General features: G+C 35.2%; 1 protein-coding gene and 1 pseudogene across 2 annotated transcripts; one reads left to right on the top strand and one right to left on the bottom strand.

Annotated features, from left to right (window-relative positions):
• Window positions 1-2,511: 2,511 nt before the first annotated feature.
• LOC105781922 (vacuolar protein sorting-associated protein 28 homolog 2-like) lies at window positions 2,512-4,441 on the bottom strand (annotated as a pseudogene).
• Window positions 4,442-9,103: 4,662 nt separating this feature from the next.
• LOC105784316 (UDP-glucose 6-dehydrogenase 5) lies at window positions 9,104-11,249 on the top strand. 2 transcript variants are annotated; one of them, XM_012610163.2, is made up of 2 exons: window positions 9,104-9,187; window positions 9,587-11,249. In XM_012610163.2, the coding sequence occupies exons 1-2, from the start codon at window positions 9,110-9,112 to the stop codon at window positions 11,048-11,050; spliced, it is 1,542 nt and encodes a 513-aa protein (XP_012465617.1). In that variant the 5' UTR covers window positions 9,104-9,109; the 3' UTR covers window positions 11,051-11,249. The 2 variants fall into 2 exon arrangements, with proteins under 2 accessions (XP_012465617.1, XP_012465618.1); XM_012610164.2 differs by lacking the exon at window positions 9,104-9,187 and adding an exon at window positions 9,198-9,329.
• The last annotated feature ends 9,623 nt before the right edge of the window (window positions 11,250-20,872 follow it).

Genomic DNA, 20,872 nt, shown 5'->3' with positions numbered 1-20,872 from the left:
CACTCAGATTGGATTTTGTGACTAGTTTATGTTTCGCATAGGGTCGGAGCTATGGATAACACAAGCAGCCAAAGGTTTTGAGGTTGTCTAGTTTTGGTTTAACCTTGAATAGTATTTCATGAGGAGTTCTGTTTTCTAGTGTTGGTGTCGGCATTTTATTGATAAGAAAAACAGCATGTTGACAAGCAAAGGTCCAAAATGTACTAGGTAGATAGGCTTGGTGCATTAGGGTCTTTGCGGTTTCAATGACATATCGGTGGCGTCTTTTAACAAGGGCTACTCGTTGTGGTGTGTACGGAGGGGAAATTAGATGTTGAATGTCATGAGTGTATAGATACGGTATTAGCCTAAGATACTCTTTACCACCATCGGTATATAAGGAATAAATTTTAGTGTCAAATTGTCGTTCTAAAATAGGATGAAGTGTTTTAAAAATGTTTTGAACTTCATCTTTTGTTTTTAAAGTGTATAACCACATGTAGTGGGAGTATTGATCAACAAAAAAAAACAAAATATCGCTTTTGATCAATTAAGATGACTGGGGAAGGACCCCATAAATCACTAAAAAGTGTTTGAACCGGTTTGGTGCTGAGCAATGTATTTTCAGAAAATGGCAACTTGTGCATTTTATTCGAAGCACATGAATTACAAACGGATGAAATTTTTGAAGTAGAAAACGAAATTGAAAGCTTATTTAAAATTTGAAGTAAAGTTCGACGATTGGGATGTCCCAACCGTTGATGCCATAGGTCTAAATTTTGCACAGCCACAATGCATTTAGGAGTGGACAAACACAGATTATTTCATAGCCACTCGTACAAACCATCTCTATTTGGTCCTTGCATTAGAGGCACTCTCGTACTCAGATCCTTCACAATAAAAGAGAAAGGAAAGAATTCAATTGATGTATTGTTATCAAGGCAAAATTGTGAGACAGAGATAAGATTATAGGCAATATTAGGAGAGCATCGGGTATTGGATAGTTGAAATTGTTGATTTGAAGTATCTAAGTGTTACCAGTATGGGAGATTGGAATGGTATTACCATTGCTCATGGTGATCTCAGTCGGTCCGTGGTAGTCATGTGCATGGACCAAGTTTTCGAAATCCGATGTCATGTGGTGACTTGCTCCGAAGTTAACCACTCATGTTTGTTCAGATTGAGTAGTGTAGCCAGCATAATTAGCACGAGCCTGATGATGATTATGTGATTGTGACCGACACACCTTGGCCGTGTAACCGATACGTTCACACAACTGGCAACGAGGTTTGTCATATGAGGAGGTGGTCGAGTTGCGCTGTTGATGCCATTGAGCATTGTTTTTGGATGTAGAGCGCCAATTTTGATTTCTTGTGGTGGATGGCCTTTGATTGGAATTGTTTTGGGCCACAGCGGCAACAATGGTTGGTGGTTTCTTTCTCTCTTCATTTTGAAGGAAGAGTTCATGATCAAGAAGCTTCTCATACAATTCCTCATATGAGATCGGAGTTGATCGAGAGCGAATGGCAGCAGAGATGGCTGTATATTCTAGCCCAAGCCCTTGTAGGATACGAACCGTGAGTTGAACATCAGTCAAAGGTTCACCTGCAGTGGCAAGTTCGTTGGCAATGGTTCTAATATCATGGAGATAATCAGCAACAGGACGGGTGTCCTTTATGAGTCGGGCAAGATTATCTTGCAGAGTAATAAGTCGAGTTTGTGATTTGTTTGCGAAAGCAGTTTGAAGGGCAAGCCAGGCTTTGTGGGCTATTGGGGCATTGGCCACGGTTGAGGCAAGTGTTGGTTTAACCGAGGCTAAGAGAGCATTTTGAACAAGCTGGTCTTGTTGAAACCATTTTTGATACGCTGGATTGATGACATTATGCTTGTCGGTTGTGATCATTAGTGGTGGGGCGGATAAAGAGCCATCAAGGGGGCCAAAGATGTTGTGGCCGTGCATCAACATGGAGACTTGAGCTTTCCATGTGGAGTAATTTTGGCTACCGATTAATTTGGTCGGCAGCTGGGACACAGGATTGAATTGGATAACTATATTGGCTGAGGGAGTAGTGTTGTCGGAGTTAACAACCGTGACTGCCATTGTTTCAGAGTAGGAGAGAGTGGGAAAGAAGAAAGAGGAAAAAAAATTTAACTCGTGTGAGTTTGAGAGGCTCTGATTACCATAAAAAGATAAGTAATTGAATGGAGTGAAGAGCTTATCTATACATTTGATAGAGTATGGAATATATATACAGATTACAAATGTGATCCTGACTTATCTAGTAAAGCTTAACAACCTATTTAAATAAGTAACAACCTATTTGAATAAATAACAAAATATTAACAGATTTATCTAAAGTAGAATACTCAGTCAAAGAGGCCTAAGAAATAGTATTGTTAGTTTTGTTATTTTACCATCACCATCTTTCATCATCTCTTCTACGTTAGTTGAAACCACCACCATCGCCTCTATCGTCATCTTCTTCTCCGACACCAGATCTTTTACAACCGCTCTTATATATGCTTCTCCAATCACTTATCCACCTTCAACCACCACTCTTCCATCTTCACCTTGAATCTTCTCCATCTTCCTCTCTTTCTACTTCTCTCATGCTCATGTTGGAACTGTACAATGAAAAGGAAATGAGAAAAAGGACAACTCTGTTGCCCGGAATTAGACAAGATCCTCCTATATGACGACCATAATTTTTTTTTGTATCTAACCTTTTATATGATACGACTCATCCCTCATCGTACCAGTGTCGTACGTGTGTCTGACACACGTATACTCGGACACGCTTGAATACGTATAGGATACACCAGAATACGTAAAAAAAGAGGTCAGACAGGTCCTGACACGAGTGTCTAAAAACGGACACGTGAGAGACGCAAGAAAATTAGATGGTAGCTGGCGGACGGCGACTAAAATTTTGGCTTTCAAAAGTAGCAGATGAAGAGTCAACGGCGGGAAAAAGATGAAGTAAAGAAGAAATGTAAAGTTTAGGGTTTCCTATTAATGAAACGTTGGATTTTCATCGAAGCTGGGGAAAAAAGAAGAGGTGTTGCTAGGTTTTTTGGTGTGTGGTTATGTTTATTTATTGCTCTGACTGTTGGTTTACTATTTTCGCCATTTTGATTTATCGTCTTTATTTTATTTTTGTTTGTCCCTCGGCTTTTAATGACACCTTTTTATTCTTCATACTTTGAATGAAAATCTTAATCAATTTTTTAAAAAATAACTTATTCGAGAAGATTTCAAGTTTTGTACTTGCTTTTATGTATTTGACGCAAGTATTTTAACATAAAAAATATATATAAATATTAAAAATGTTTTTTTATTGCTGTTTCCATATTTTCATTTTTTTAAAAATTATCATGTCATCGTTTTTATATTATGCCGTACTCGTATTGCGTGTCGGTGTCCATTTTTCGTAGTTTCTCAGTAATCAACAGATAGCATCGTGAGCTTATCAACCAAATAATTGCCAAGATGTATATGTTGTTATCAGCTTTACGGATAGCATTGAGAATCAATCAGTTAGCATCACTTAAAAATATATAATAATAAAAATGTATGTTGGATCACTTCCAAGTACCAACAATGGGCAAAGCAGCCATAAATGAATCATATGAAGATTCCAAGTCATAAAGCTACCTCCATGTTCGACAACCTTGAAACCCATTCCTTCATCTTTGTCTTCCCATCGCAATCAGGTGGCAAAATACCAAGCTTATCAAGTGATGTTACGAGGTCAGGCAACAGAGGGTGCACTTGATCAACTGTCGCCATATTGAGTTTCAATGAATCAATGATGGCAGTAACGAAATTCTGCACGCATTTAGCCACAATGACAGCAGAGGAAGTAGAAGATGCAGCAATGGCACGAACCCCATAGGTCCCCAGACGATTTATTGCAGAAGGTTCGTCCATTTTATATGTAACTGCAGAACATTTAATGCTAGGGACATGGGCAATAAACTTTTGACACTCAGTTTCAAATTCAGATGATGAGAAAATAGTGTCCCTCACATAAGCCTTCTTGTCACGTTTCTCAGTTGCTTTGATTATCCAAAAGTTTCGTACATTTCTCCCTCGCGCTTGTCGTGCCAGAGGTTAACAATTATTTTCCTTTTCTTATTTTTTGTCCTATTTTTTTCCTTTTCTTTGTACAGTTTGGTGATTGATGGTTGTAATATGGGAGGCTCTCGTCTAGTTCCAGGCAACAGAGTTGTCTTTTTTTTCCTTTTCTTTGTACAGTTCCAACAGGAGCATGAGAGAAGCAGAAAGAGAGGAAGATGGAGAAGAGTCGATGGGTAAAGATGGACTAGTGGCGCATGATGGCGGAGAAGCGATTGGAGAAGCATATATAGGGGCGGTTGTCAGAGTTATGGTGTTGGAGAAGAAGATGGCGATGAGGGCGATGGTGGTGGCTTCAATTGACGTTGCAGAGATGGTGAACATGAACAGGATATGATGACACCAAAGCTATGAGGTGTAATTTTTAAAATAATTTCCATTTCCCATTTTAACAAAAGTAACTAAAATGATTGAGTTATGTAATGTTGTATTTTAATTGTAAACTTTTTATTTTAACTTACTTAAAATAAAAAATTTGATAATTGAGGGATGGTCTGTGTACTTTACCTAATTTGTAATATTCGTGTTTTAATTCGAGTTGAGTACAGTGATGGATCGGGTCAAAAATTAGTGTAAAATTTTGAAATGGAACAAATAAGATTTTGAGTATCAAATTAGAAAATATTTGGACTTGATAGGAAATTAGAAAATACTCTTTAGATAGGAAAATTTTTAAATAGAAGTATTGATTAATTAAATTGAATGTGTATAAAAATTATTGTGGCCAAAGTAGAAAAAATAAAAAGTTAGGAGATATACAGTGGTGAAAAGAAAGAAAGGATTAAGAATGAATTTTACCAAATGATATGTATGAGTCATCTTAGAAATTATAAAAGATGAAAATGGATAAAATGGTAATTAGCTAAGTAGATAATTTTAAACATAATGATTAAGGGTCAATGTATAAAGATGGGATGGCTAGGGAACTCATTAGCAATTTGACCACTTTAATTAAAAATGGTGAGATATTTTAAAGGAAATGTGTAGAAAGATGGAGAAAAGCATTCATCTTTCTTTCCAAAACCACCACTCTCATCTCATCTTCTTCGACTCTTATCCCAAGCATGTCCTTCCACCATTGTTGAGCAAAATCAAGCTCAAAACCTTCCATTTCTTTGATGTTTCTTCAGTAAAAACACTAAATAAAACTAGTAAATACTTTAGTTTTGTGAGGAGAGCTTCCATAGAGAAGTTGAAAGAGAGAGAAAGCTAGGGTTTAGTTGTAATCTCAAGTATTTAAGAAAAAAAAGAAGAAAGTTGAGGACCCAATTAAAGGAAAAAGGAAAGGAGAAGGACAAGGAGTGAGAAGAGGAGAAAATATTTCATCTCAATACCTAGTTAAGGTATCGATACCTACACAATTTTTTTTATATTTTGGAGTTCCAGAGGATAATTTTGGCGTCAATATTGTACAGGGGTATAGATACCTTTCATAAGGTATCAATACCTTATGTTTATATATTGTTACTTAACCCCTATTTTAAGTAAAAATCATACTTAAATCATTTCCGAGCATAATTGAACATCCAATAATGATCCCAAACATTCAAGGCAATAATTAATGAGTAGAATAAGTCAAAATACTATGGATAAATGTTCAAATTTCATAGTGTCTAGCCAAGATCACTTTGGCACCAAATGTAACAGTCTTATACCATGTCCCTATGATTAGGATACCAATAAATGTAACACCACTATACCCGATTCGACCTTAGGGACCCGATATAAGACTATTACATTTGGTGCCAAAGCGATCTTGGCTAGACACCATGTAATTTGAACATTTACCCATAATATTTTAACTTATTTAACCCTATAATTATTACTATAATTGTCCAGGGTCATTAGTGGTTAATCGATTACGTTTAGAAATGGTTTAAATATGATTTTTACTCAAAACAGGGGGAAAGTATCAATACTTAATCACAAGGTATTGATACCTTATGAAAGATATCTATACCCCTGAACAGTATCGATATCAAATTAGCATTTTGGAACTCTAAAATTTCAATTTTTGATGAAGGTATTGATACTTGGGCCTTAAAACTCAAGTTTTTAAAAATAGAATGTGATTTCGGTACTGATATCACATTTGGTATCGATTTTAAAGGCAAGGTTCGGCACCACCACAGTCTTCAAAGAGAGTTAAAGATTCTAGAGATTCCATATATACCTCTCCTACGGTTGGGCAAAGATCCAGAGGTCAAACAAGACAAACACAACAGACAACCTCTATGGCTAGCACTCGGGGTTCTAAAAGAAAACCAACATCGCCATCATGTGAATATTGTGGAAGATTTCATTGGAGAGAATGTTGATTGAATTCTCGAGCCTGTTTCCGATGTGAATCGAAAGATCATTTGACCAGAAATTGCCTAAAGGTGTCAGAAAATGTTACAGAACAATCTGCGAAAGGTAGCTCGATTCCACAAAGAGGTAGATGACCTGGAATTTCTAGAGGTACTGGTAGTGGTATGAGATCGACAAGAGAAACAGTTGGTAGATCTGAAGTTCGAACATTTCAGACTTATGCCATCAGAACACGGGAAGAAGGAGATGCTCCTGATGTGATTATTGGTAAATTTTATCTATTTGATTCTTCTGTAATTGCATTAATTGATCCTAACTCTATGCATTCATACATAAGAGTTACATTAGTAAAATAGAGAGAATTATCAGCAGAACTTACAAAACATGAAATGGTAGTTACTAACCCTTTTGGGCAGAGTGAGAGATTTAATAAAGTGTGTGGAAGGTGCCCCTTAAAAAATTCAGGGTTGTGAATTTCTAGCAGATCTCATGGCACTCACATTTCATGAGTTTGATGTGATTTTGGACATGGATTGGTTGCCAGAGTACAAGGTTATGGTTGATTGCAGAAGAAAGAGAATTTTTTTTTAGAATTATAGATGAAAAGCAAGTGATTGTGATCGGTGAAAAGTATAATGCACTGCCGAATGTGGTGTCTGTGATGAAGGCTTTTAAGATGGTAAAAAAAGGGATATGCTGCATTTCTTGTCTACATTTTAGATACCCGTACGACTAGTTTTGAAATCGAGAAGATACCAATAGTTCGACCACTACTATGTATCTCCTAACTTTTTATTTTTCCTACTTTGGCTACAACAATTTCTATACACTTTCAATTTAATCAATACTTTTATTTAAAAATTTTCCTATCTAAAGAGTATTTTCTAATTTCCTATCAGGTCCAAATACTTTCTAATTTGATACTCAAAATTTCTATTTGTTCCATTTCAAAAATTCTGCACTATCCATCACTGTATCTAACTTCAATTAAAATGTGAATGTTACAATTAATTTTTAATAGTTTATTATTAAAATGAGTTTTAAAACTCATGTTAATTTATTGTTAAAAATAATAATAAATTAAATGTTATGGATTAATTTACACATATATTTGAATATTTTTTCAATTATTGGAATATAAAATTTCAATTTTATAATTTTAAATGTTATTTTATACCATAATTTCAATTTTTAATTTTTAAATTAGCAACTTTAAAATGTTTAGAAAATATTTTTATTAAAACAATATTTTGTAATTTTTAAATATATTAATTATTTTCTAGTTTATGAAACTTGATTTACTTATTTACAAAAGAGAAGAGAAATTAGGAGACAAAAATTAGATTCAATTACATAAGAAATATAAATAAAATATGTGTACTCTAATGTTTTTGTTTTTATTTTTATGATATTGTCATGTATAATGGTAATTTTATGTATAATATGAAAATTATAACAACTACAATTTTAAATCTATAAAATAATATTTAAACCAAATAAAGTTTATTATTACCAATTACACATAATTATTTATTGAGTTGGTATCACTCGTCAAATTAAGTCTCAATTCATTAAGGAATTACCAAAAAATTTATTTTTTATAAAACAAATTATATAATTATAAGGGTACTTTTATTTTAATATATTTTATAAATAAAAAAGTTTGTCCATAAATAAACCAAGGACATATTTGATTCAAAACAATTTTAGTTACTATGTGAAATATATTTGCTACATAATTTTATTTATTTTAGTAATGGTTAACTGCATCAATCATCCCTAAATTATTACTTAAATTTTAATTGATCCCTAAGCTTCAAAAAATTTAATTGAATTATTAAAGTATTAGTATTGTATCGGTGAACTCCTTTGTTAGCCTAGAAATTAATTGTTAATTTAAGTCTAATGTGAAACACATTTAAAACATATGAATCAAGCTGTAAATATGTAAGTTCCTTTTGTATATACAATCAATCAAATGGTAAATTTAGGCATTACATGTTGGTTTTTATATAATGAGAAGCATATTTAAAATAAATTAGTCAAATTGTAAACATGCATGTACCTATTGAATATATAGTTTGAATTTGATGTGTTAAAAGGAATAGAAGTGTTAATATAATTTAGGAATAAATCTCAAATTATACATGAACTTTAATTTAATGTGCAACTGTATACATGAACTATAATTTGGTGTAATTATACACTTGAAACTCTAATTGTGGTTCAAATGTATACTTGAAACTTTAATTTTGATTTAATCATACACATCAAATTATTTTTACATTACATAAATATAATTATTTATATATGCAATATATAAACATAAAATGATGTCATATCAATAATTTATAAGAATTGGATCAAACTAAAATTTCATGTATAAAATTACACAAAATCAAAGTTTATGTATACAATTGCACATTAAACCATAGTTCACATATAATTTTGGGACAATTTCTGTTTTCTAACATGTTAGGTACACGTATGTTTATAATTTAATTAATGATTTTGAGCTGACTGGATTGATAAAATAATAAAACTTTGAGGATTGAGATAACATATTTGAATTTCAGAACCACTTTTGATGATGAAACGGGGAAGAGGTGATGACTAAGTAAATACCAAAAGAATTTTAGTATTAAAAGAAAATGTAATATTATTGGCCATGAAAATGATGAGATGCAAAATCACTTGAACGATGGGTTTGTTTTTCGGTACAAACTTGTAGGATCAGTTGAGTATATAAAGAGCGGAAAGGTTTGTTGAATCTCCTCCTTCTTCGCCTGAAGAACTTTTCCTGTTACTCTCCCTTCCTTATCTCTCTCCTTCTTTACCCCTCATTTCTTTCTTTTCTTCTTCATCTTCTTGCTTTTATCTTAATATCTCAAACCCCAGAAAGGTAATCTATTCTCCCACTTTCATTTTCCTTTTTGATTAATTGGTGGATACATTGTCGTTTTTCATTGTTTTACTGAAATTCTGGTTTCCTGTCAATTGATTGCACTCTTTTAGCCTGTTACATGGTCTTTGTAGACGATAGATGTGATCTTTTTCTCACTATTTCATCAATGTTTGTCTTGTATTTTCTTTTTGCTTTGAATTAAGCTAAAAAAACCCAGATTTAGTTTGAGTTCAACTTTTCTTTTCTCCTTTTAGGATCAATTATTTTTGTCCAAAATGGTGAAAATTTGTTGCATCGGAGCTGGATACGTCGGCGGTCCGACCATGGCCGTCATTGCCCTGAAATGTCCCAACATTCAAGTAGCTGTCGTGGACATATCCACCGCTAGAATCAATGCCTGGAACAGTGATACACTCCCCATCTACGAGCCAGGTCTCGACGAGGTGGTCAAAAAATGCCGAGGTAAAAACCTGTCATTCAGTACCGATGTCGAGAAACATGTCGCCGAGTCCGACATAGTGTTTGTCTCCGTCAACACCCCGACGAAAACCCAAGGTCTCGGAGCTGGGAAAGCCGCCGATTTGACCTACTGGGAGAGCGCCGCTCGTATGATCGCTGATGTAGCGAAATCGAACAAGATCGTGGTCGAAAAATCGACGGTGCCCGTTAAAACAGCCGAGGCGATCGAGAAGATTTTGACCCACAATAGCAAAGGGATCAACTTTTCGATACTTTCGAACCCTGAATTCCTCGCTGAAGGCACTGCGATTAGTGATTTACTTAACCCTGATCGTGTTCTTATCGGTGGCAGGGAAACCCCGGAAGGTAAAAAGGCTATTGAAGCATTGAGGGATGTGTATGCACATTGGGTCCCCGTGGATCGTATCTTATGCACCAACCTGTGGTCTGCTGAGCTTTCCAAGCTGGCTGCTAATGCGTTTTTGGCTCAGAGGATCTCGTCGGTCAACGCCATGTCGGCGTTATGCGAGGCGACCGGCGCCGATGTGAGCCAAGTGGCTCATGCTGTTGGGAAAGATACGAGGATAGGACCTAAGTTCTTGAATGCTAGTGTTGGTTTTGGTGGATCTTGTTTCCAAAAGGATATCCTCAACTTAGTTTACATATGTGAGTGCAATGGGCTCCCTGAGGTGGCCACTTACTGGAAACAAGTGATTAAGGTGAATGACTACCAGAAAACCCGGTTCGTAAACCGGATTGTGTCGTCGATGTTCAACACGGTGTCGGGGAAAAAGATCGCGGTGCTGGGATTCGCATTCAAGAAGGACACGGGGGACACGAGGGAAACCCCGGCGATTGATGTGTGCAAAGGGCTGATAGGGGACAAGGCCAAACTGAGCATATACGACCCACAAGTGAACCAAGACCAGATTCAGAGGGATCTTTCGATGAAGAAATTCGACTGGGACCATCCGGTCCATCTTCAGCCGATGAGCCCTACTTCGGTGAAGGACGTAAGTGTGGTTTGGGATGCATATACTGCAACAAAGGATGCTCATGGGATTTGCATTCTCACCGAGTGGGACGAGTTTAAAAACCTGGATTACCAGAAGATTTTCAATGACATGCAGAAGCCGGCCTTCGTGTTCGATGGCCGGAACGTCGTCGACGCAGAGAAGCTGCGGAAAATTGGATTCATCGTCTATTCCATTGGGAAGCCATTGGATGATTGGCTTAAGGACATGCCAGCTGTGGCTTAGAGATTTTCTGAACCAAACTTGTTTCAAGGTTGGGCTACTCTATATATATGTTTTTCCTATTGCATTTGATTCGCATCTAGTTTTAAGATTCTATTACCTGAGACTGTGTTGTCTCTGGGTTTGTCTTTTAGCCGGTAGAATCTCTGATTTGTATTGGCTTTAATGTAATAAAATATTTACCACTCAGCAGTTTTTCAAACTTAGCCCAACTTAAGAGAGTTTAAAAAATTGTATAACAATGAATAAAATGAAACTTTACATAAACAGTGAAGAATATCTCTTCTCAACTGCTGTAAAGAGATGTCCAAGACTTGCATCGAGATCATTATTGATATCCATGTGTTCACTTTAGATTTATTTATAGCCTCCATCTGCATGCAAATAGATGGGTTGAATATCTTAGGATTCAAAATAAACGGATATGAATACTACCTTTAACCTAATCTAGCCACAAAGATTGACTTTCATTAATTTAGTGAGATATTTTTTAAATTTTTATTACATTTTTTATTCATACTACAAAATATTTCTTTTGAGTATAAATAATTTTTAAATAAATAGTTTCAATTGAGAAAATTTGAGTGGTTTTAGTCATGCTTTAAAATGAATCTCGAATGAGTACTTTAAGTTGAAAGTTGTTTTTTATTTCTATAAAAAAATCATATTATTAGCAATTAAAGTATAATGTGTTAACAAGAAATTATTTTATGAACGCTCCTTATCAAATCATTCATGGTCTCTACCAATTAAAAATAAACATATTGAATACTCAATTTTAGCCCGGGCTCACATATGGAAACATAATCTTCGAGGATATGCAATCTTAAATATGATATATGCAATCTTGGATATGATTTGCAACCTTAGAAGATATGATTTTGTAATCTTAGAGATTTAATTTGTAGATACCCTTTAATTTTAGCCGTTGATGTAATTGATCTGAACCGTTGGATTTGGGGAGGCTCAACTATAAATAGAGGCATTTCCCTTCATTGTAAAAAAAAATATCAATAAAAAAGGGAGAACGATTTGCAGTTTTTTAAAGGTGGCTTACTGTTTTTTTCTTCGATTATTTTTTACTTATTTACGATTTTAAAAAAGGGAGAAGGTGATACCACTGCGAATTTTATTTATTTTTTTATTTAGCCCTAATAAAGTGACGCGTTTCAAATGATGGAGATATTTTCCATTCGAGCCCTATGAGTTATTCGCGCCTTTTAATTGGGCCCTTCATTTTTTTAATTCTGTTGATTTTCAATTTAATCCTTAATCTTTCATTTTAGGTTTTTAGTCTATTTTATCAATTTTGTTATTATTATTTTTATTATTATATTATATATTATTATTATTATTATTATACCTACATATATGTGCACATATGCATGTTAATATATATACATATATATTTTAAACGTTTTAATATATATATACATATTATATACATACTTTATTATTATTTTATTTTCATACTTTTTATACATATATATATATACATTTATATTTCATAATATTTATACGTTTGCCCATATTCTATGATCTTTATATGTTTATACATTTTGTAATATGTACAGATATATTTATACTCCATTCAAAGCTTATTATAAATATTTTCCACATTTTATATTATACTTATATATTTCATTTTTTTTGTAAATGCATGAATATATTTTATATGTATATATTTATATTTATATTTATTTTTATTTTCACAAATGCAGTAATATTTTGTTTATATAAATTTTATAATCCAAAATTTTATATGTAAATTCATGTGCATGTCTTTCATTCTTCATAATTTTAATGTATATATTATGTATCTTTTATTCTTTATATTTTTTATTTCCTTCATTTGTTTATTGATTTATGTTTTCATTTATATTTTAAAAGTATGTTTTTTACTTTGCTCATTTATTTGATGATTTGCATGTCATTAACTTTTTCTCTCTTATGTATATTTGTTTCGTTTATTTATTTGTTTATATTATTTCTATGCCATTATCGTATTTATTATTGTTGTATTTGTTATCGTGACATTTATACATACAACATAACATTACATCATCTTTTTACTCGATTTTAAAATAGAACTTTTCAAAATAGGGATAATGCTCGTATTTAGGATTTTTCAAGAAAATTGAGCCCTAACGTATTGTAAAATCTAACAATCGAGGATTGCTCTTTAATCAAACAAAATAAAACTTATCATCAGGAATTCAATATGTTGTGTCCTAACGTATTGGATGTGACACGTTGATTTCTCGAGATAAAGATTTCTTTTTAAAAAAAATATATAAAGAAAATATTGAATGTTTGGGATTTTAAGAAATCGTGCCCTAACGTATTGGGCTGCTATTTCTTCATAAATTTTAAACAATTAAATATTTTCTTAAATTTTATTATACGAGTTTTTTGGACCAACTCATCTTGAAGAGAATAAAATGTTGTGCCCTAACGCATTGGGCGTGATATTATTCTTTTCAAAAAGAGAAAGTCTTAATAAATAATTTCATTTAACTAAGGATAGTATTTTTTTTAAGCTTTCGACTTTAAGACATTAATTAATCAATTTGGTACCAATTTTTAGGCGTTACGAGGGTGCTAATCCTTCCTCGTACGTAATTGACTCCTGAATCCATTTTTCTGAAACTCGTAGACCAAAGCTATTTTTTTAGGTGATCCAATCACACCTTAATAAAAGATTGGTGGCGACTCCCAATTTTTGTTTTTTTTAAGTCGTCAATTAATTTTTGTTTTTTTTTTAAATAAAAAATGGTTTCGACAGCTTGGCGACTCTGCTGGGGACTTTTAAAAAAATAAGAGAGTCGAGCCACAAAGTTGATTAATTTTTGTCTTATGGTCGAGAAAGTATTTTTTAAAAAAATTCTTGAGATCCTTTTGCATTCATTATTTTCTTCCTTAATTGATCTTTGCATTATACATTACATGAGTTGAATGATTTTACCCTTTTAAGTGGGAGTGAGAAACTATTCCTTCGTGAGGTTTTCACCTCCGTATAGGATAGTGGATCGCTTTCGGAATACATCGGTACCTATGCCTTCGTGACATTATCATCTCCGTATAGTCATAGGGAAAATGTATTCCCCTGAACCGAACTTGATCTATATGAGCCTATAATGGGTGAAGATCGAGGAATCTGCTGGTTCGGGAACCCTTACTTTAGAACTGAACCGCATATTATGAGCCTTAGGAGCCTACCTTAGGTAGAATCACACCGAATGCCTAGAGGTCACCCGAAAACTTGGTTTAAATTTGTGATCATTTTGTTTTATTTTATCCATTTTTGTTACGATTATAATTACTTCGATTTGTAATTACTTTATTGGTTTGAATTTTGATGTTTCTGCATATTACATTACATAACCACTCGATTATATCCTTTTAAGTGGGAGTGAGAAGCTATTTCCTTCGTGAGGTTTTCACCTCCGTACAAGATAACAGATTGCTTTCGAGATACATCCGTACCTATATCTTTGTGAGATTTTCATCTCCGTGCAGCCATAGGGAAATGTATTCCCCTGAACTGAACTTGGTCCGTATGAGTCTATAATGGGTGAGGATCGAGGAATCTGCTAGTTCAAGTACCCTTACCTTAGAGCCAAACTACATATAGTGAACCCTAGTTGCCCACCTTAGGAATAATTACACCAAACCCTAGTGGTTTCCCGAGTAGATGCTCAATTTGTTTCTTTCTTGCTTGCTTTTGTTTTGCACTAACTTGTTTCATTTTGTTATGGTTATGATTGCATTGCATTTTCATCATAGAAAAGAGGTGTTGATTCACGTTCAGTTGCTAAATAGAGAGCTTATCATAAGGAAATGGGTTTCTTGATAAAGTAGATGACAATATGGTTGTCCGAATATGGTCCAAGAACACTTGATAAAAGAAGGATGATAATTTAATGGAGGACTACACGACTATGACTCTGTTGCCCAAGGATTCAAGATAAAGATTATTCGAGAGCCGTTGAACTTTCTTAAAGAGAAGCCAACGAGCATCACGAAGATAAGTGAGCAATGAGTTGAGGCCCGGACTGAGAAAAAAGGAGATAGAAGAGACGATCTTTTAAAGAGTTCGTGAGATTTATGTTAGCGCTCGAATGAAGAAGAGGATCGAATGTCTCCGCCTATGAGGGCAAGGCCGTATAAATATCCATTTTATGTAAAGAGATTTGCTTTCTAGCAAAGTTTTCTAAATGGAATTGAATCAGAATCAACGTCTCTTTATGCATTCATTGCATGCATTCGCATCACATGACATCATACGCATTAAAGTCCACTAAAATAGCCTAATCGATTAAAATCATTCCCCAGTTAACCTGGAAACCAACCAATCTACCAAACACCGCTACAGTACTCGATTAAAAACTAAAGACATGGATCAAAGGATGGAAAGGCTAGAGCAGTTCCAAAAGGAGATGGAGGATAAGCTTCAACAATAAATGAATGAACAGCAAAAATTGATGGGCAAGATGATAGAATCTCAAGGGAGTATGATGGCTCAATTAACTCAGTTGTTGACTAGAAGAACTGATAAAGGAAAGGGCTTTGTGCCCAATGTGGAAGAAGAAGACAGTGAGGGACTTCTTCATCCCCCAAGCTTTAACCCTCAGCATGGGCAAACCCAAGTGGAGATATATCCATGCAAATCATCTGTCACCATCAAGCCTCACCAGTTTCAGGATGGTGCTGTAACACCAATGATTTTTCAAGCTAGATCAGGCATAACCCCGGAGACAACCTTGCTAATCCTACTATTCCTGACTTCGACGAAACAGTTGAGAAAATGAAGGACGAATTGCCAAAATAGCTCGAAGAAAAGTATAAATGGCTAGAGAAAAAACTTAGAGTAATGGAAAGTACTAAAAGCTACCATGGAATGGACGCTAAAGAATTGAGTTTAGTTCCGGATTTAGTACTCCCTTACAAATTCAAAATGCCTGAGTTTGAGAAGTATAATGGAACTAGTAGTCCCGAAGCCCATATTACTATGTTTTGTAGGCGGATGACTGGGCATGTTAATAATGATCAACTGCTAATACATTGTTTCCAGGATAGCCTCGTAGGGGCAGCATCCAAGTGGTACAACCAACTGAGTCATACCAAGATTAATTCATGGAGAGATTTAGCATAGGCATTCATAAAGCAGTACAATCATGTAACTGACATGGTACCTGATAAAATCACTCTACAGAACATGGAAAAGAAGCCCGGTAAAAGTTTTAGGCAGTACGCACAGAGGTGGACGGAGGTCGTAGTCCAAGTTCAGCCACCACTCCTGGAAAGGTAAATGACAATGCTATTCATAAATACAATGAAAGCTCCATTCATCACACATATGTTAGGGAGTGCCACAAAAAGCTTTTCTGACATAATCATGAATGGTGAAATGATTGAAAACGCCATAAGGAGCGGAAAGATTGATGCTGGAGGGAATAACAGAAGGCAAGCCTCAAAAGAAAAAAGAAAATGAGGTGAACAGCGTGAATACGTACAGAAAATCGATTGCTAATCAGCAGGGTTCATCAAGACAAGAATCATGTGTGAAGCAAGGTACTGAAAAACTCTAGTTCACTCCAATTCCAATGTCGTACAATGAGCTATATCAAAGCTTATTCGATGCGCATGTTGTTTCTCCTTTACATGTGAAACCTCCACAGCCTCCGTATCCCAAATGGTACGAAGCAAGTGCACAATACGATTATCATGCGGGAATTACGGGACACTCAATAGAGAATTGCATTACCTTCAAAAAGCTAGTTGAAAAATTCATCAACATGGGTATTGTCAAGTTTGATGGCTCATTTAATGCAGAAAATTCGCTACCCAATCATGATTGACAATGAAGTGAATGCAATATATGAAGAGATATTGGAAAGTGTTCACATCAACGACATATAGGAAGACACAAATGAAAGGGGGACCCTGTTAGATATCCGCCCTTATAAATCTGGGAGGGTTCAAAATAATTGGATTGCGGAAGAAATCTCTGTAGTCTTTAGAGCTTATTTAGAGTAATGTTCAGAACATTCTTGTTGTTTTTAGCCTAAAAATGATATGAATTCCTTTGTGAAATAGGTTCATGTCTAAACATCATTATTCTAATAAAATACATCTTTGCATTTATTTTTAGAGCCAATATTCTTTCATTCTTTGCGAGTAATTATTCTTTCATTCTTTTGGATTTTCTTCCACATCATTCTTTCATTCATAATTATATTGTAAAAATAATTATTCGTAAAATCACACATTCTTTTGTATATTCTTTTGCACTTACTATGGGTCTTCAGATATCAATGATATGAGTGACGCTGGTACAGACTTAGAATCTCCTTTGAGCGAGATATGTGTTTAGAGGGATCTCATAACATTGAAGATGACATAGATTGTAGCCTATTTCTAAACTTGTTAAGGATAGTAGAACAAGTCGAGAAAAAGATCTTACCCTACAAAAAAATCATTGGGATACATGACTTCTCCTTATGTGGAGCATGAAGGTCATTTGATCGATCTCGCCAAAAAAGTCTGACGGTCATCGATTCGTGTTTGTGGTCATCAATTACTTTACTAAATGGGTGGAAGCTGCCTCGTATACCAATGTCATAAAGTCGACAGTCAGCAAATTCTTGAAGAATTCTATGTCAGTATGGAACCCCAAAAGGATCATATCTGACAATATACTAAATTTGAACAACAGCAATATCAAAAGTTTGCAGTCTGTTCACGATTAATGTCATATCGCCACAAAAAAAAACTCCGCAGAGGCAATGTCTTTCTCCTGAGCCTATTGCGGTATTGCCTATTGAAGACAAGATTCTTTCTTTCTGAATTTTTGGATTAATTCCGATTGAAGAGGAATGTTCAAAGTTATTCATCATGGTCAAATGTGCCAAAAGAAAATGATACGAGCTCATAAAAAGGTCCGTCCTTGAAAATTCTTTGAGAGGGACCTGGTATTGAAGAATATCCTTTCTATACAAGAAGAACTTCATCCCAAGCTGGAAAGGATCTTATGTGGAAGGCCTTATCTGGAAAAGCGTCGATTTTGATTAGAAGGGATAACAAGGACATGTCTAATCCTGTGTTCAGATTCAAATATTTCAAAAAAATAAAAAAGAAAGAAAAAACCAAAAAAAAAAAAAGAAAAGGAGAGGCCAAGGTGAAAATTCGTAAAGGACACCTTGAGACTAAAGGGGATTTGAGTTGAAAACCCGAAAAGGGCGGCTCAAATATTGATAAAAATGGGACATGAGGTGATCAGAACAACTCGAATCTTGATTAGATTGGGGCATATGATGATCTTGCTATACTTGAATCAACAGAAAAGGGTAGGTGAAAGCTTAGGGCATCGACAAAGCACTGTAGATTTCCTAAACACATGTCAAACTCAAAAGGGTTTTTAGAAAGTTTGTACAGAAAAGTTCAAGCTGTGATATCTGGGGCACCCAATCTTCATACTATTGAATTTGTTGTTCTTGGAATACTTCATTCTTTTCCAAGATACACATTCCCAATCAATTTCTTTGTTATCCTTCTTTACTATTTTTGATAATTTATTCCTTTCGAGCTATGCTCAGAACTAACTTTATCCATTGTTATGACCTTTTTTGCAAGCATGTTGCATTGGAATAATGATAAATGGACTAATAAAACTTTCACAAGGAAAGTTTTGCATATTACTCTAGAAGTTTCTAAATAATACAGGAACCTGAAACAGGATTATTGTTTAGAACGCACCATGTTTAAAGGTTGGAAATCTGAAAAGGAAGAGTCTAAAGTAAGACTTTCTCTTTGAATTTTGTTGTCAAAAACATTGATTGAACAAAATGACAAGATGTCGTGTTGATGACAAAGCTTAAATAAACAAGCAAGCAACGATCACCAGATAATAGAAAGAGGTTTCCTCGGAGAAGAAAGCCTTCATTTATGCATGAACCTTTGGTACGATACCCTGAGAATGGTGTAAGGGACCAGAGATATTTAGATTATGTATCCTTGAATTGTGATAGGAAAGGATCGAGAAAAATCCATATATTCCTACCTTTGGGTTACAGTGGGAGAATGATGGTACAAATTTTGCGCCCCAATGGATTGAACTTTGAGGTTTACAATGGGGGCAACCTGACTAAATGTTTCTTCAGAAAAGCCAGCCAAGCAAGAAGGTGTTGTAGCACGTCAGTGTTAAAGCCTTAATAATCTTCGAACAATGACAACCTAGGTGGGATCATTCTCGAAAAAAAAAGAAAAAAAAACTATGCATTCATGAAAACACCATTCACACATGTCTAGTTATGGGTATTTGATTCATTTTATGTCATCCTAATCATTAAGTATAAATAGGTTCACTATAAAGGTCATGTTCCATAGAGAGCAGATCGGTAAAAATAGCAGATCTTTCCTTCCTGCACCGACAGCGAAGCAGATCGAGGACACCAGCCGTGCCTCCCTGGGTTGCAGCAGAGCAGGCTAAAAAATAGCAGATCTTACCTTCCTGCACCGACAGCAAAGCAGATCGAAGACACCAGCCTTGCCTCCCTGGGTTGCAGCGAAGTAGGCTAAAAATAGTAAATCTTGCCTTCCTGCACCAACAGCGAAGCAGATTGAAGACACCAGCCTTGCCTCCCTGGGTTGTAACTGAACAGGCTAAAAATAGTAGATCTTGCCTTCCTGCACCGACAGCGAAACAAATCGAAGACACCTGTCTTGCCCCCTGGGTTGCAGTGGAATAGGCTAAAAAAATAGCAAATCTTGCATTCCTGCACCGACAGTGAAGCAGATCGAAGACACCAGCCTTGCCTCCCTGGGTTACAGCGAAGCAGGCTAAAAATAGCAAATCTTACCTTCCTGCACCGACAGCAAAGCAGATCGAAGACACCAGCCTTGCCTCCCTGGGTTGTAGTGGAGCTGGTTAAAAAATAGCAGATCTTGCCTTCCTGCACCGACAGCGAAGCAGATCGATGACCCCAGCCCTATCTCCCTGGTCAGCAGTGGAATAGGTTAAAGATTGTGAATCCTATCTCCCTGGTCAGCAGTGGAATAGGTTGAAGATTGAGAATTCTATCTTCCTAGGCAGCAGTGGAATAGATTGAAGATCGCATCTGATCTTATCTCCCTGAAGTTACAGCGGAGCAGACTGAGTAAGAAAGTCGTATCCCCCTAAAATTGCAGTGGGGCATACTAAATAAACAAATCCTTTTTCCAAACTTGTAGTGGAGTGGATTAGAGTGATAGATTTTATCTCTCTGAAATTACAGTTAAGCAGATTAAAAGTTACGAGTCACCAATCCTATCTCTCCGACGTTGCGGTGGAGTGGATCGAGACACCAATTCCTATACCTCTGAAGATGCAGTAGGATGGATGTGGCTGCTTGAAGAAGAAGAGCACCAAGATCCAGCGTGACCGGGCAAAAATTGGTCATTTCTAAAGTCTTTGCTCCATTCCTGTTACACGACAATGAGCAAAGAGGGGTAGCTGTAATACCCAATTTTAGCCCGGGCTCACATATGGAAACATAATCTTCGAGGATATGCAATCTTAGATATGATATATGCAATCTTGGATATGATATGCAATCTTAGAAGATATGATTTTGTAATCTTAGAGATTTAATTTGTAGATACCCTTTAATCTTAGCCGTTGATGTAATTGATCTGAACCGTGGATTTGGGGAGGCTCAACTATAAATAGAGGCCTTTCCCTTCATTGTAAAAAAAATCAATAAAAAAGGGAGAACGATTTGTAGTTTTTTAAAGGTGGCTTACTCTTTTTTTCTTCGATTTATTTTTTACTTATTTACGATTTTA

The sequence above is a fragment of the Gossypium raimondii genome, chromosome 13 (assembly GCF_025698545.1).
Source record: "Gossypium raimondii isolate GPD5lz chromosome 13, ASM2569854v1, whole genome shotgun sequence".
NCBI lineage: Eukaryota > Viridiplantae > Streptophyta > Magnoliopsida > Malvales > Malvaceae > Gossypium > Gossypium raimondii.
Note: the sequence above shows the minus strand (reverse complement) of the source record. Positions and strands in the feature narration are given on the sequence as shown.

What these genes read in the sequence shown, in the direction of transcription:
- LOC105784316 (XM_012610163.2), top strand. Translation starts at nt 9,110, where the DNA reads ATGCAAAATCACTTGAACGATGGGTTTGTTTTTCGGTACAAACTTGTA. An exon ending in AGTATATAAAGAGCGGAAAG is followed by an intron (nt 9,188 to 9,586) that starts GTTTGTTGAATC and finishes TTCTCCTTTTAG; the next exon opens with GATCAATTATTTTTGTCCAA.